The sequence below is a fragment of the Amphiprion ocellaris genome, chromosome 17 (genome assembly GCF_022539595.1).
Source record: "Amphiprion ocellaris isolate individual 3 ecotype Okinawa chromosome 17, ASM2253959v1, whole genome shotgun sequence".
Lineage (NCBI taxonomy): Eukaryota > Metazoa > Chordata > Actinopteri > Pomacentridae > Amphiprion > Amphiprion ocellaris.
The window spans coordinates 22,614,847-22,629,782 of record NC_072782.1 but is presented as its reverse complement, the minus strand read 5'-3'; the positions used below and the strand labels follow the sequence as shown (position 1 = coordinate 22,629,782).

General features: G+C 39.7%; 1 protein-coding gene across 1 annotated transcript; it reads left to right on the top strand.

Moving 5' to 3' along the window:
- The first annotated feature begins 1,070 nt into the window (after positions 1-1,070).
- slc25a1b (slc25a1 solute carrier family 25 member 1b) lies at positions 1,071-13,464 on the top strand. The gene is made up of 9 exons (XM_023292453.3): positions 1,071-1,419; positions 7,629-7,736; positions 7,886-7,985; positions 9,611-9,749; positions 10,161-10,245; positions 10,360-10,464; positions 10,548-10,663; positions 10,743-10,816; positions 11,973-13,464. Exons 1-9 carry the CDS (start codon positions 1,308-1,310, stop codon positions 12,085-12,087), a joined length of 954 nt encoding a protein of 317 aa, XP_023148221.2. The 5' UTR covers positions 1,071-1,307; the 3' UTR covers positions 12,088-13,464.
- The last annotated feature ends 1,472 nt before the right edge of the window (positions 13,465-14,936 follow it).

Below are 14,936 nucleotides of genomic sequence, written 5' to 3'. Positions count from 1 at the left end.
CAGTGTAGATTTCAATATTTCTCAGTTTTTTAGTCTTATTGTATCTTTTGTATTTCTTGTCTTACTTTTTCCACGTATATAGCTGCTGTAACATGTCTATTTCTCTGGTAAGGGATCAAAAAAGTTTGTCTTATTTAATGTTATCATAGTTGCTGGCATGACTTACGTTATAGTGAGCAGGATGCTCATTCAGACAGGACGTGATATGCTCAGCTGTTGTCAGATTAACAAAACAGAATGCATACCTAAAATGCTTCATGCTGCTTGGTGCTTTGGTCTTTCTTACTGCTGATCCTTGGATTCTTCAAGACCTCTACCGTTCTTGCCAGCCTTTTCAAGGTTGAACCTCTTGTAATTTTTGATGATGCTTTGCGCTGTGGCTACTTGCACTTGAACACACTTGGATAAGAGTTTATGGTCATCCCCATCTTGTAAGCAGCCACAGTGTGCAGTTCTCTCAGTGATGGACCCCAAAAACAAGCTCACTGTGATCTTTGGTTTTAATCATGACATGCAGCTGACTAGAGAACCAGTGCATCAGCTGCTCTCAGTGTTCGTGTATGGATATGAGTAATTTTGATGTGGAGTTTTCAGTAAAACTGTAAACAAAAACCTAGCAAAACTGATCATTAAGGCAAGGCTAGTTTATTTGTATAACAATTCATACACAAGGCAATTTAAGGTGCTTTACAATGGCAAATAAATGCATGACAGAAGTTTACAATTAATTCTAAAGATGATTAGACATTAAGACGTTAAAATCGTAGAAATAACACCTTAAAGTGCATTACAAGTCAAGATACCTCTAACATGAGGTGCTACGGCCTCTGGTCACTTATTTATGCCATTCCAAGTCAGAAGAAACCTGTTGGTCAACTAAAAATCCACTACAAATCTAACTTTTTCATGCTTCGGAATAGTGTAACTGAGAGACACACAGCGCCCTCTACAGGCGCAGCTTCACACTGCTCACTCCTCCGGGCCTCCTTAACAGTTTGTGACAAACATGGCGTTTCCCCGTGTCGGGGGAGAGTGTCACGTCCTGCCCCGCCCTGACTGAACACTGACTCGTCGTTATCAGGCTGCGTGTACCGCGGAGGGAACTTCACTGTCAAAAGTACACAGACATCACTATCAGCTCCGGGTCCGCTCCTAAAGTCCAATGGTCGGCAGCTCCCCCCTGCCCCTGCGTGTTGGCCCCGCGGCTGCTGCACTCAGCGCCCAGACTGCATGAAGAGCTGGACGCGGACTGACTGTGGATACCGAGAGCGACAGAAAAGGAAAAGTTAGGCCGAGGAATCGCAGTCATGTCTGGGCAGAATAGATTCGTGAGTCCGTTCCACAGACCGCAGTTTTTGGCTGCTGCAGCTCCGGCGGGGAAAGCCAAACTTACACACCCGGGAAAGGCCATCCTGGCAGGTAAGAAAGTTTGAGAAGGACCGAGCACAGGAGCTCCGAGAAGTTTCTAAGTTTTAGTAGTGAAGCTCTGTCTGCAGAGGGAGCAGGACTGGAGCAGAGGTCTGCAGGGTCCGGGGCAAACATCTGTCACTGAGGCCCCCTGCTTAAAACATTAAAACTGCTTTTCTGTTGTAGTAAACTTAACATTTGGTGAAAGTTCCTTGTTGGTCAGCCAAAATTAAGCTGTAACAATATGTTAACGCAGGCAACAGGGAATATGTCTGACAATTCATACACTTATCATCAGTCCATTATCAACTACAAAAGCACTGGAGAGCCCCATACTCTGTCAAGGCTGTTCATTTCCCCATATGGCATTGTCAGACATACAGCTTTTTTGTAGAAATGCAGCATTTGTTTATTTATTATTAATGATCAGAAATCATGGCATCATAGAATGTGGCCATTTAATATAGATATACCCACAAACAAATGACCTTGCGCTGAGCACAGGTGTGTGTTATGCATGTGTACGTTATGTATGGATACAGAATTGTGTGACCTAAATATGTAGCGGGCAGCAGGAATTGATGGGACTCGGAATCACCCCTAAAACTGAATCAGTTGTTCCTTGTTTCATTTCTGACGGATAAGTCCCGATAAGTCCGCAATGGTGGATTTGTAATGGGATCGCAATCATGTGATCGTCAGCAGGCAGCTGACGTAGTGTTCACTTGTTGTCATGGTTACAGTGACGCCATGCCACTGTCTCACAATACAGAAATGTTTAGTAAATCACTGGATCCAGACTATAGGCTGCATCACTGCCAAAATCTAATCACTTGGTTCCTGTGTCATTTCTGACCTTCCCTGAAAATTTCATCCAAATCTGTTAGTCCGTTGTCGAGTAATGTTGCTAACAGACAGACGGACAGACAGACAAATGTATGCCGATCGTTACATAACTGACGGGTTCCTTGGCGGAGTAATAGCTGTTAGTCTTACTTACTGTAGGCTGCAGTCTGAGGCCTGAATTATACTCCCGTAGGTGCAGACACCGCAGACACATAGTTGTTCTATTATACAATTTTTCTAGTCCACTTGGAGGATTCTGTTCCAGACACACAGTAGGTCATATCTTTGTATTCCACACATGCACAGTACTGTAAAGTATTTGCCTTTGTAGTGTAGTCATCATACTGACTCTTGAGGACTTGGAGAGATAATGAAATTTGCATCACATGGATCCTCCCATACTCAAAGTATATATCAAGGGCAGTATATGTATTTAATTACAATAGTTTGCCTGCCTGGTAAGTAGTGTGTATGCGTGGAATAAATAGATACAACTTAAGCTTTTGTTATACTGATTACACCCTTCAAGTTTGTGTTGCCCAGAAGTTGTGTCAACATAGTGATTACTCTACAAGGGCAATCGTGTGCGTGCATAGAATGCTTAGATACAACCAAGACTTGATTATACTCTGTTGCGGATGTGCACACACTCAGCAGACACCACCAATACGTCTGTCTACTTGAAAAACTAGGTTTACTCTTGCAGAATTCATTGAAGGGACGAGGTTGAAAGTTGAGGTCCAGGCCTCTTTTGCAAATCAGAAGTAGACTCAGAGAGGACTTGTAACTGAAAGCTCCTGGAAAAAACTTATAAACTAACCTGAAAAAAGACAGATTCAGCATGCTAGACGGCCTATTTCTCACCTCACACGTTTTCAGAAACACATTTCAGGGAACTATTTTTGTAATATAAAAAACATTATCCAAGCGGCCATGTTGATCTCGTTTGAAATTTGGGAGCAGACAACCCACAAGTGAAGTGTTCGTCCAATCAGATGTGGCAGAAAACAGAAATAAGTGAGCAGATTGCCCTGCCAGGTATGAACCCAGTTTTTGTGAAACAGTTAAATCGTAATATAACTATAACTTATAATAATAGATATATGTATATGAATTGCTATGCATGTGCTGCAGTACAGCTGGCATATGTTGAACTGGATGAACTAGTTTCTTTATAAATACACATTTACACAATTTGATTGTAAACAGCCAAGCAACTGAATATCCTGTTAGCTTGTTTGTGTTTCCAGCTGCTTGTATCACAGTATGGCCTCAGCAGCATTCATCCTACAATCACAGTGATTTAAAATACAAATAGGAGGGAGAGGTACTGTAGGTAGAACACAGTTGTAGAGATGCGGGAACAAAACAGGTTTTGCTTGCTGTAGTCTATCTTCCTGTTCCTGATCTCCAGCAGGTAAACACAATGAGGGAATTTCATGCTAAAAAAGATAGTAATATAAGCACATATTAGGGGTCAACTGATGCAGATACCAATTCTTAGTAGTCAAGGATTCGATAAGTGATAAAATCCAGTTTACTACACGAAACAACAACCGCAGTGCAGCAACCTACATACTAAAAATTTGCTGCAGGTTTCACCAAAGATTTGATTCATTCAGTAAAGCAGCCCGTATGTTTTTTCTCAACAAATTATTCATTTTCTCGCCTTCCTGTTGGCGAATGTTCCAACAACACAGTTCCCCTTGCAGAACCAACGTCACTACGTCTTGGGCTTAGTACTGAACAAGATTATCGTGACCGGTTTAAAGAAATACAAACAAGCCAGAGCACTTTACCTCCATAACAGACTAGTAATGAGGTGCAGCAGACCATTCTACAACCAATGCTGTGGAGATGGGTCTAGTTATGCGAGACCAAAATAACACAAGCTACAACACAAAACTTCATATATGGCTGTGTTTGTTTATGTTTTAATCATGGAAAGTTTTCATAGTTTAGTGTTGATAGGTTATTATTCTTGACATGTAACCAATCAGAAAAGTATTGTGGGTGGGACCTTGATCGACACCTCAGATGGATGACTACTGGCTGAGAGGGGCGACCTCATGAAAGCCAAAATTGCACTTCGTTTTTTTTTTCGAATCACAAAATTGTTGACGATCAGATCCGTTAATCAGTCAGCACCTAGAACCCATCATATTAGCTTCAGATAAACTCTGACATATATTTTAAAGCAGGACTTTGGACTTTGTCCCCTTCATTTATGGCATTACATGGAAATCCATGACTGACCTTCTCTACAAGTGTCCGTACCATTTCTTACTGGCTGGACTGAGCCTGCAGCAGTAAAACCTGCTACTCAGCTAGAAGGACAGTAGACTTTTGCACAGATTCTTTTTTTTCTTTGAAAGACACGCAACTGAGATGATTTTCTACCATTGGTCAATCAGTGACAGATGATCAAACTTCACAGAACTCAGTGTACTGCAGGACAATCATTACTGGTCACATTGCAACATCAACAGCTTGCTCAAAGATGCTGCGTTTACTGAGCTGTTGATCATGTTTGAATGTTAAAGTTCAAACGTAAAGCCTAGCTGATTCCAGGAACTTTCTGCACATCACTGTCTGCAGTTCACTGGCTGTTTTCTACTGACCTACTGCCCCTACGCTGTGTGCTCAGAGGCCCTCCATGTTCATGAGCCACAATAACAAAGCACATTGCTCTGTCAGCCTGCACACACATTCAGCTGGATTACAACATGCTGCTTCAAATTCAGCTCAGGACGGCTTTAAATTGGAGCACGCGCATTCATTTTCCCCTTTCTGTTTTCTATTGAATTATGTCTGTGACTTTACATTCAGTAAACTTGTCTGTGGAAAGTTTGTTTAACGTTACTTATACTGCACCTTGTGGACCCTGATAGAGATGAGGGTTAATAGGAAGACAAGCACTAGTCCACTGGTGTCTGAGACAGATCCAAGAGCCGTTTCTAATTGAGTCTAAGAACCACAGACAAATTTTGTTGAACTGTGTGTTATCGCAGTTAAAAAAAAAGGGTTTTTAACTGTTATTTTACATAATTTATATGTTTTGTCAATTTGCAGCTAACATTTAGTAAAATGACAGGGGAGAAGTATTTCTTTACATGTTAGTCAGAAAACAATGGGCCAAAACTGTACATACATAACTTCCAAATCTCAAATCTGTATTTTTAGAAATGGTTATGTGATGATCGTTTGTCTTTCAGTCTGTCTGTTTGCAACATTACTCAAAAACGGACATTGGCGGAGCACTGCACTGTGCTTTTCTTGTTTGCTCTTGTACAATGTGTGACCATAAAATTACACTGTTTTACTATATTTATTTTAAAGACATGCTGTTATTTTCACAGAGCTTTTTTTTCATTGTCATTGTGTGGGATTTTTTTTTTACAGTGTATCTTTCAAAGGAATTTTGAATTCCCGTTGAAGTCTCTTCATACACGTTGGACTAGATAAGCTGGTTTTGTGTCTTTTTCCAGCATGAACACAGGAACGTTCTGCAGGTACTGCACAGAGACTCTCTCACAGATGATGATGTGGACTGTGTGTGTTTTTGACTCAAGCTTAATTTGTAGGTCCGGCTGCAGCTTTATAGCCGGCCTCTAACCAAAGAAATGCCTGGGTGTGTCGTAACCAGCACTGTTGGCGCTGGCCAAAATGCATTTAATGTTTTAGTGAAAACAGAGGTTTGTGAAGCTGTAATCTTGGGATTGTTTATGCACAAGCAGGATGACTTGTCTGTGTGCAGACCAGAGCTGCTGCTGCTGTGTTGAATTTCTCCGCATGACACTTTGGTGGAAAGAATGCATGTTACAGCAACAACAAAGGCCTCTTTTTGTATTGTGTGAGGATGGATTCAAGCTAAAGCACACACTGCTGCCAAAATGTCGCTTTGAAACTCCCTCTCTACTGAAGGCCTTCATTGAATCCAGGAATCTGTTTGTACAGCGTGGTGTTAAACTGTTGAGAAACTGTTACAACTGTTGCACAGAAAGTTTTGACTGTTTGCCACACTTTATGTGAACTTGTCAATTCTGAGTGCATTAGAGGAATGGGACTGCTGTCAGGCTCCTAAATCCATGCTGTTGTGCAGTAATGTGATGAACAGTTTGTGCTGTGGAGGCAACACACCCCCTTGAGCTGGAGCAGGGCCGAGGAGAGTATCAGCAGTGGAATCACTCTGAGATCAGCCAGCCAATCAGCTGTCGGCTGCATGTTTGCTGTTGAACGGCAGATGTGTGACAGCAGGGTATTTAAGGTGGAACTGGCCAGAACTACAAAGAGCAAGCATGCAGCACTGCTTTTGAAACTTTACTAACTTGCTTTCATATAGAAACTGTATTTTTCCTCACCCACATCAAGAAGTAAATGCCAGATTTTTGTTTTACTTTTTTGTTGTTGTTTAATTTTTTTTGGTTTGTTTGATTTTTTTTGGGGGGGGGGGTTGCCCCTGTGAACTTTTTCACATGTTTCGCTGCAACATAAAGTCCTTCCTCGATGGAAGAATGCAGAATTGTCTTCTGTGCAATATGACAATATTAGACTACCATACGTCATAAAAAAGATCTGAAAAAATGCAACAAAAATTTTAAACACATGGAATCATGATGTACAACATTTTGTCACGTACCCACAGGTGTTTTGAATATTGGGGAACAATTTGCGGCTCCATGTGCTACAGATATTTCACTACTTGCATTTTTAATTTGCCTTCATACTTTTCTCCTCTCTGTTCTGTGTTAACACAACCTGCAGTTCAGGTCACTTCAACCACAAAGTCCCTGTATTTTTGACAAATGACTGTCGGCTGCAGATGAGTCATTTATGCAGTTCCAGTTGTGCTGAGGAGTGCAGTGTGTTTTTTGGGGGGGAAGGGGGGGTTCAGGCTGTCTGTGGAAAATTTTATAAAGAGACATGTACGATAAAGCAATTTTGATTCAATTATTTGACATTATTGCATTATTTTTCTATGTATTTTTATAGGATCTGTTTACTGTAATCACTCTATTTTTGGTGAGTTTTAAATGAGACATCATACATCAAAACTTTAAGCCCTTTTTTAGCAATTTCTCTCTCACGTTCAAGAGCCGTCGGGAAGTTGAAATCCGCTTAATCTTTGTGTTTTTACAGCTCGTGGCTAAACAGGACATGCAGTATTCTGATAACTCTTTAATTGTATGTTTACAATCCGTAAATTATTGTGTCTGCAAGTGTTTGGTGTGTTGATAAAGTTTTTCAAATTAATCATTCTTTCTCCCAAAATGCATTTGTGTGGGCTTGACAGATAAAACATTCATGTGAATTTTTTTAGGCTCTTCTGTTTATACTAGTCTGTTCTTTATGGAGTGTTTTTTCTGTTATTTCAGGTGGGATTGCAGGAGGTATAGAGATCTGCATCACCTTCCCAACAGAGTATGTTAAAACACAGCTGCAGCTCGATGAGAAAGCCAATCCTCCCAAATACAGAGGCATCGGTGGGTTGATACTTAAAATTTGTTTTTTATGTAATCTGAACTATTTGGTTAGTTATGAAACTTGTGAGTGTAACATTTGCCTCTTTACTCATATCACTTGTGAAGATAACACCTTCTATCGCTCATCCTCCTCTCTGTTTCTGTGACAGTGGATTGTGTGAAGCAGACGGTGAACAGTCATGGGGTGAGAGGTCTGTACAGAGGTCTGAGCTCGCTGCTCTACGGCTCCATACCTAAAGCAGCTGTCAGGTACTGCAACACTGCAAATTAACACACATACAAGCACATATTTCTCATTGTAATATAATATAACAAGTGTAGGTTCCTATTAAACAAGCTGACAGCTTGACAGTCTGGACATTTTCCTACCAACAAACTACATTCCGGCAAAAAAAATCCACTGTGCCACTTGTGAAAGTTGTATGGCTTACTTAAAATTTTGAACAACAAAAATACAGTGTAGAAAAACAATTCTTCTTCCAAAATCCAGTAAATATTCCAAGGCAATCAAAAGATAAGAAACAGAGGTCAAAAAACTGTGTGGCTCCCCTCTCCATGCCTGACAGCTGACTACCTAACCACACCCACTATTTCCATAACTCAAGTTACCACACTTTAACCATTACACATGAACTTAAACGCATTTAGGCTCCTACAACAAGCGCCATCACCTGGAATGGTTTCCAAAGGTTGAATAGCTCAATTTCTTTCTTCTTCATGGGCTCATCATTTCTGTTTAGTCAAGGTGGAATTGGTTAATAGAAAACAGTCCTGTTCAACTACAATCCAAAGTAAAGAGAAACAACAGCTCATCGTTACTGTAAGACATGAAGGTCAGTCCAAAAATGTCTTCCAAAAATATCAAATTATAAACAAGAAAAACACTCAGAGATCGCATTACTGTCATTGTATGATTTCCGACAGATGAAATCTTTAAAAAATTCGTGGTCCACAGTGGCCGATTTGTAGTAGGATTGCAATCGTGTGATCATCAGCAGGCAGCTGACATAGTATTCACTTGTTGTCATAGTTGCAGTGATGCCGTGCCACTGTCTCGCAATGATACAGAAATCCTTGACAAATCGGTAGATGCAGACTATAAGCCGCATCACTGCCAAAATCTAATACTTGGTCATTGTGTCATTTCTGGCCTTCCCTGAAAATTTCATCCAAATCCTTTAGTCCGTTTTTGAGTAATGTTGCTAACAAACAGATGGATAAACCAACAGTGATCATAACATAACTCTGCCACGTTCTTTTGCAGAGTAATTAACAATGAACAGCTGCTCAGATTAGAGGCCACATCAATGCTTCCTGTAGTTCATGTTCAAAGTGCTGCAAAGAAAGCACTTCTGTGGGAGTCCCAGTAGAACTGCTCAGGCCCAGAAACACAGGACTAGTCGAAAAATCTGGACTTTCGTCTGATGCTGTGAGAATTCTGGAGCTGCTGTGTTTTTGTGAGACATGGAGAAGATGAATTAATGTGAAGTGCATGTGTGACAGACAGTGTTTCATTTATTTAGAATTCACAGTAACCAGCATGGCTACCCTGGCATCCTGCTGAGAGACACCATCTTTAGTGGGACATCTCAGTTTTTCAGCAGAATAATGAGCCAAAAACACCTCAAGGATCTGTAAGGACTGTTTGAACAGGAAGCAGAATGGTGGTGCACTGCATCACATGACCTGGTCTCCAAACCACCCAATCTAAACCTAGCTGAGATGGTTTGAGACGTGGAGAAGCAGAGGAGAGCCTAATGGCTTATAACTGAGCACTTACAGCCACTAGTTGCAGCTTGTGAAGATTTCATGAGGGTGCCGATTATTATTTTCTGTTTCAAGTCAATCTTCTTTATTCCCTGTCGCTTTTGCAGATTTGGGGTGTTTGAGTTCCTCAGTAATAAGATGCGTGATGAGACCGGTAAACTGGACAGCAAGCGAGGATTCTTCTGTGGCCTTGGAGCTGGAGTGGCAGAGGCTGTGTTTGTTGTCTGTCCTATGGAGACAGTGAAGGTAACAAGTTAAGAATCCGTTGTGCTTCCATGTAAATCAAAAATTTTTTATGTTGCAACGCAGCAGTTAGAACACCTGCTAATTGTTTCAGCGTTACAGAAGTAGATATTTTTAGGAGACTTCTCTCCTGAGATTTGACACATAAGCTACAATTTCTAATAATAATAATTTTGGAGAATGTAACCACACCTGCTATTATAACTATAAAAATGCCAGTGTTTTTCTGTTGAAATCCATCCCTTAATTTACATAAAATAGGAGTCGGATTGATTCATAAACTAAAAATGTCATGACCTCAGTAGTACTTCCACAAAACATTATATCTTATTCCGGTTTGAACACGACAGCCTTCAAATTTCTTGGATGCTGCATTCAATCCATTCTATAATCACTGTTCTTATGTCATTGTAGGTGAAATTCATCCACGATCAGACATCAGCAAATCCAAAGTACAAGGGGTTCTTCCATGGGGTGAGGGAGATCATTAGAGCTGAAGGTAAGGTGTTATGCTGCCACCCACTGTTCCATCTTCTCCACTACAGGAGTTTCTCTAGACAGAATCAGTCATGAATTAGGAGACTCTGGTGTACTAATCCGGATGTATGTGCAGGACTAAAGGGGACCTACCAGGGTTTAACAGCTACTGTACTGAAACAAGGCTCCAACCAGGCTATCCGCTTCTACGTCATGACTTCACTGAGAAACTGGTATAAAGGTATGAGAGTGAATATAGCTTCAAATCACCACATGCAGCCAAAAATGCAGCCCCCAAAAAATCCTCTTTTGTTGTGTTTTAAGGTGATGACCCCAACAAAGCCATTAACCCTATGATAACTGGACTGTTCGGAGCTGTCGCCGGTGCTGCCAGCGTGTTTGGAAACACTCCTCTCGACGTCATTAAGACCAGAATGCAGGTGAGTTCAGCAACATGTTCCACTCACAGTTTGACCCACAGCTTTATGGTTAATTGTAAATATGTATGTGTTTCTACAGGGCCTTGAAGCTCATAAGTACAAAAGCACATTGGACTGTGCCATCAAGATCATGAAACATGAGGGACCGATGGCGTAAGTTCATTTGCAGATTGATGTGATTAATGGAGACAGAGTGATGATTGAGAGAATTAGTTGTATAATGTAGAGTTTGCAGCTCAGTGTATCTGAAAAGAACCTGATCATATTGACAGTCTGCATAATAGATGAATATTTTTAAACTGGGAGGTAACTAGACACTGGAAGGAAACCATCTTTATTGAGTCTAGTGAGTGTGAATTAAAGGAATAGTTTCACATTTTGGGAAATAGCATTGTAATTATTGTATGGACTTAACAGGCATGATATGTGTTAATCAATGAGCTTTGTGCTGGCTGACTTGGTTGGTCTTGCTGATTAATATGAGGACTCAGATCAGGTTCTAGAAGGAGAGAGAACTCTCAGAACTGTCGTCTGTGCAGAATGACACAATTAAAATAACAGACAGACCAAAAAGAAAAACGTTGAATTTCTTGGATTTACTTAGATTGTGTAGATGTTTGTTTCCATAAAATTCCAGAAAAATGACTTTTTAGGGGACACTCGACACTTATTTGCTATTTTAAAAATATGTTCAAACATTCTTTTCTCCTAGTTTTTTTTATATTTGGTCTCAGGACAAGTACATTTAGACAACTGTTTTAGTATTTTGTACATGGATTATTTGAAATTTAATGAGTGGGAAGTAAAATGCCCTCCAATTCTGGAATGACCCATACACAGCCTGCAATTCAGCTCCCTTTAGCTGAAAGGTCCATGAATTTTTGTCACGTGATTAGGGTGGTGCGCTTGAGTCAATAATGACTTCACGGTTACCCTGATAAACACCAATTTTATTTATTTTTAGAGGATGTAGTTTATATATTTTTAAAGCATTTTTAAACACACGTCAAATAAAGGGATTTTTATGAAATCATGATTTTAGGTTTAGATTTGAGGGCAAGTCACAGAAGAGCAGTTGTAGATTGTCTGATAGTACAGAATTTGGCGCTTCTATCTATTTTTACAGTTTCTGATGGATGAGTGGTAGAATTTTGGCAATTTTTTAAAATATACCATGCCTTTTAAACCTGTCAACCAGTTTTGAAGCCCAGTTCTTGCTGTGATTTTTGAATAACATTTCCAAGTGGCTAATTTATCACTTCTGATGATTGTTATTGCCTTAAAGCAGCATTTTCTCTCTTGTCTTCAGGTTCTACAAAGGTACTGTGCCTCGACTGGGTCGAGTGTGTATGGACGTGGCGATAGTCTTCATCATCTATGAGGAGGTTGTGAAGGTGCTGAACGTTGTTTGGAAGACGGACTGAAGCAGCCCCTCGATGCTACATGAGCAGGAGCCTTGGGACGGGCCATTCTTTTTATTAACGAGGCCTCGTCCAAAGCCAATCTCCCGAAAACCTGCTTCTCGGTTCTAATATCTACCTCCAAGACATTTATCAGAAAGACAGAAAGAAAGATAGGGATTGGTATGTTTTTGATTTTATTTATAGGACAGCAATTACAAGCAGAAGCATTATCTGCATGAAAAAAGCTCCAGGTTGCAGAATCGCTGCTTACTGTTGCCCTTTTTCCTTAGGAGAGAGATGGGGGAGGTTCTGTCAGAGCTCAGGGAAAGGGCATTTATTTAGACCTGCTCGACAAGAAAAATGGGAGCACTGTCAGCACAAACTAATGCTGTATGTACTTAGTCAAAGAGAAACCAATGCCCTTACCCAGCATAATGTGATTTAGAAAGTATGGACAAAGAAGTTATACTTGAAAAAGACAAATAATACCAGAAATCAAACATTTTGAAACTCTTTTTTAATGCAACTATTCAGAGAGATGAAAAACCGTTTTTCATGGGCTACCTGATGGAATAATTAACATTCACAGGTACAATAAATGCCTTAAATTAGGATTGTCAAAACTGTACATCCAAAAAAATGCATTTGGTGTCAAAAAGGTTCACTTTTAAGTTGCAGAGATTTTTTAGATTACCTTACGAGAGTGACGCCATAAAAAGTGCCTATGTATTATTGTGATTCATTTTGAGATCTTTTGAGATTAAGAATGATTGAATGTTCGTCACTACAGATTATAATGACCCACTCAGTTGCACACACACTTCCAGATGTTAATTCCAGGCGGTATTTCTGAGAGACTCGTATCCTCTCAGGTCATTGTGACTGTTTATATGCTTCTAACTTTTAAACTGCCTTTCCTGTGTGGACATACTTTTGGGGATACTCCGTTAACAGTGCCTTCCATCTCATTCCATGGATGACAAGTGGTTTAGCTTTTATTGCGGATTCTGTGTTTTTTAATTTTTAACTATGTCATAGTAATTTTCTTTACTTTTTATGTCAACTGACAACCCAATGTGCCAAGTGCTGCTGTTAAATATATATAATGCCATGTCATAGACTGAAGTTTGTAGCTTGCGAATCTGGCATGTTTACATGCAGTGCAATTAATTGTTTTGCTTAACACACAATCTTTGTGTAGGATGCACAATGTTTACGGTGAGTTGCCTTTTTCAGCTTCACATTTAACCTCACCTAGCAGACATGTCACATTTATTTAAATGGGGTTTTCATATTAACAGATAAGAATTCTGTGAGTAGTTAAAACGATATATTGTGCCTTCAGTCTAATTAATTCCAATATGTATGCTCGCAAATAAACATGGATCAGACTGTTAATGTTGTCGTGGTCATTTCAGCTGTCGCCCTGCTCTTTACTGTCGTATTTTATTTGAGTATTTCAACTTTTCTGGCAAGTCGGCAACACCTCAGAGAACAATATTGTTCCTTTAAACAATTATATGACACCTCTGTTTCTAAAAATGAGTAAACATAAAAGCAAGTTATCATACAGAAGTATAGGATAGGGCTGCACAGTGGCGTGGTGGTTAGCACTTTAGCCTCGCAGCTAGAAGATCCCTGGTTTGTGTCATGGCCTTCCTGGGATCTTTCTGCATGGAGTTTTCATGTTCTGCCTGTGCATGTGCAGGTTTTCTCTGTATTCTCCAGCTTCCTCCCACAGTCCAAAAACATTCTGAGGTTAAAGGGTGACTAAATTGTCCGTAGGGCTGAATGTGGGTGTAATTGTCTATATGTATCCCTGTGATAGACTGGTGACCTGTCCAGGGTGTCCCCTGCCTTCACCCTAAGTCAGCTGGGATAGACTCCAGCCCCCCCATGACCTTAATGAGGATTGAGTGGTGAATAAATAATGGATGGTTGGAAGTAAAGGATAACCTTATGATAAATATAACTCTACAATCTTGGGATCACTACACAAGTTTTTAACATCACACCCATGTGTGGAGTTTTTATATTATCAGATAAACATTTCCCAGTAATAAAATCATATATTGTGCTTTCAATGTTATTCATTCCAGTGCTTACAAATAAACATAGCTCAGACTGTTAACTGTGTCATGTTCACTTCAGTTGCCATCCTGTTCTTGAGTATTTTTCTTGAGTATTTCCATTTTTTCTGTGATTACGCCACATGTCAAAAAGAAATATTGTACTTTTTAATAGCACAAAATTTATGAGACAGGCGTAACTTTTAATATTCAGATTTTACATTACAAAATAGTATCATCTCGCAAAAATCAACGCAAAATGTCCCTTGGCTCAGGCTTCAGGCCTCGTTAGCATCTTCTCTAAAGACACGTGAGGTGCAAAAACGTGAAATTTTCCAATGTTTCACAAAGGTCAGATAATTTGTTACTATTACAAATATGTTCAGATTATGCTTTGGCAAAATTATACTGCAGCAATACAGGCTCAACAGCGTTCAACATACCATATGGATAATAATTAATACCCTAGAAAATAATATCTTTATTTTATTTTTGAATTTGTGTTATTTTTACTGTAAATATTAAAGATAATCTAAAACTGATACACCTTAAGTGCAGGAGGTCTTCAAGTACAAGGTTAAATTCCATAGCATACTTAAATATGCAAAAAAAGTTATTACAGACTACAGCTTTATTTTATAAAATCTTAAATGCGGATATTTTCTAGTGTCTTTCTTCCTCTGCCTTAAAATGAATCCACATGTGACAACAATAAACACACCAACAGTCATAATTAGCAGGAAAAAAAACACAAATTGTCCATCTACAGTAAATTTGTGCATCAGGACTTTTTTATTTTTC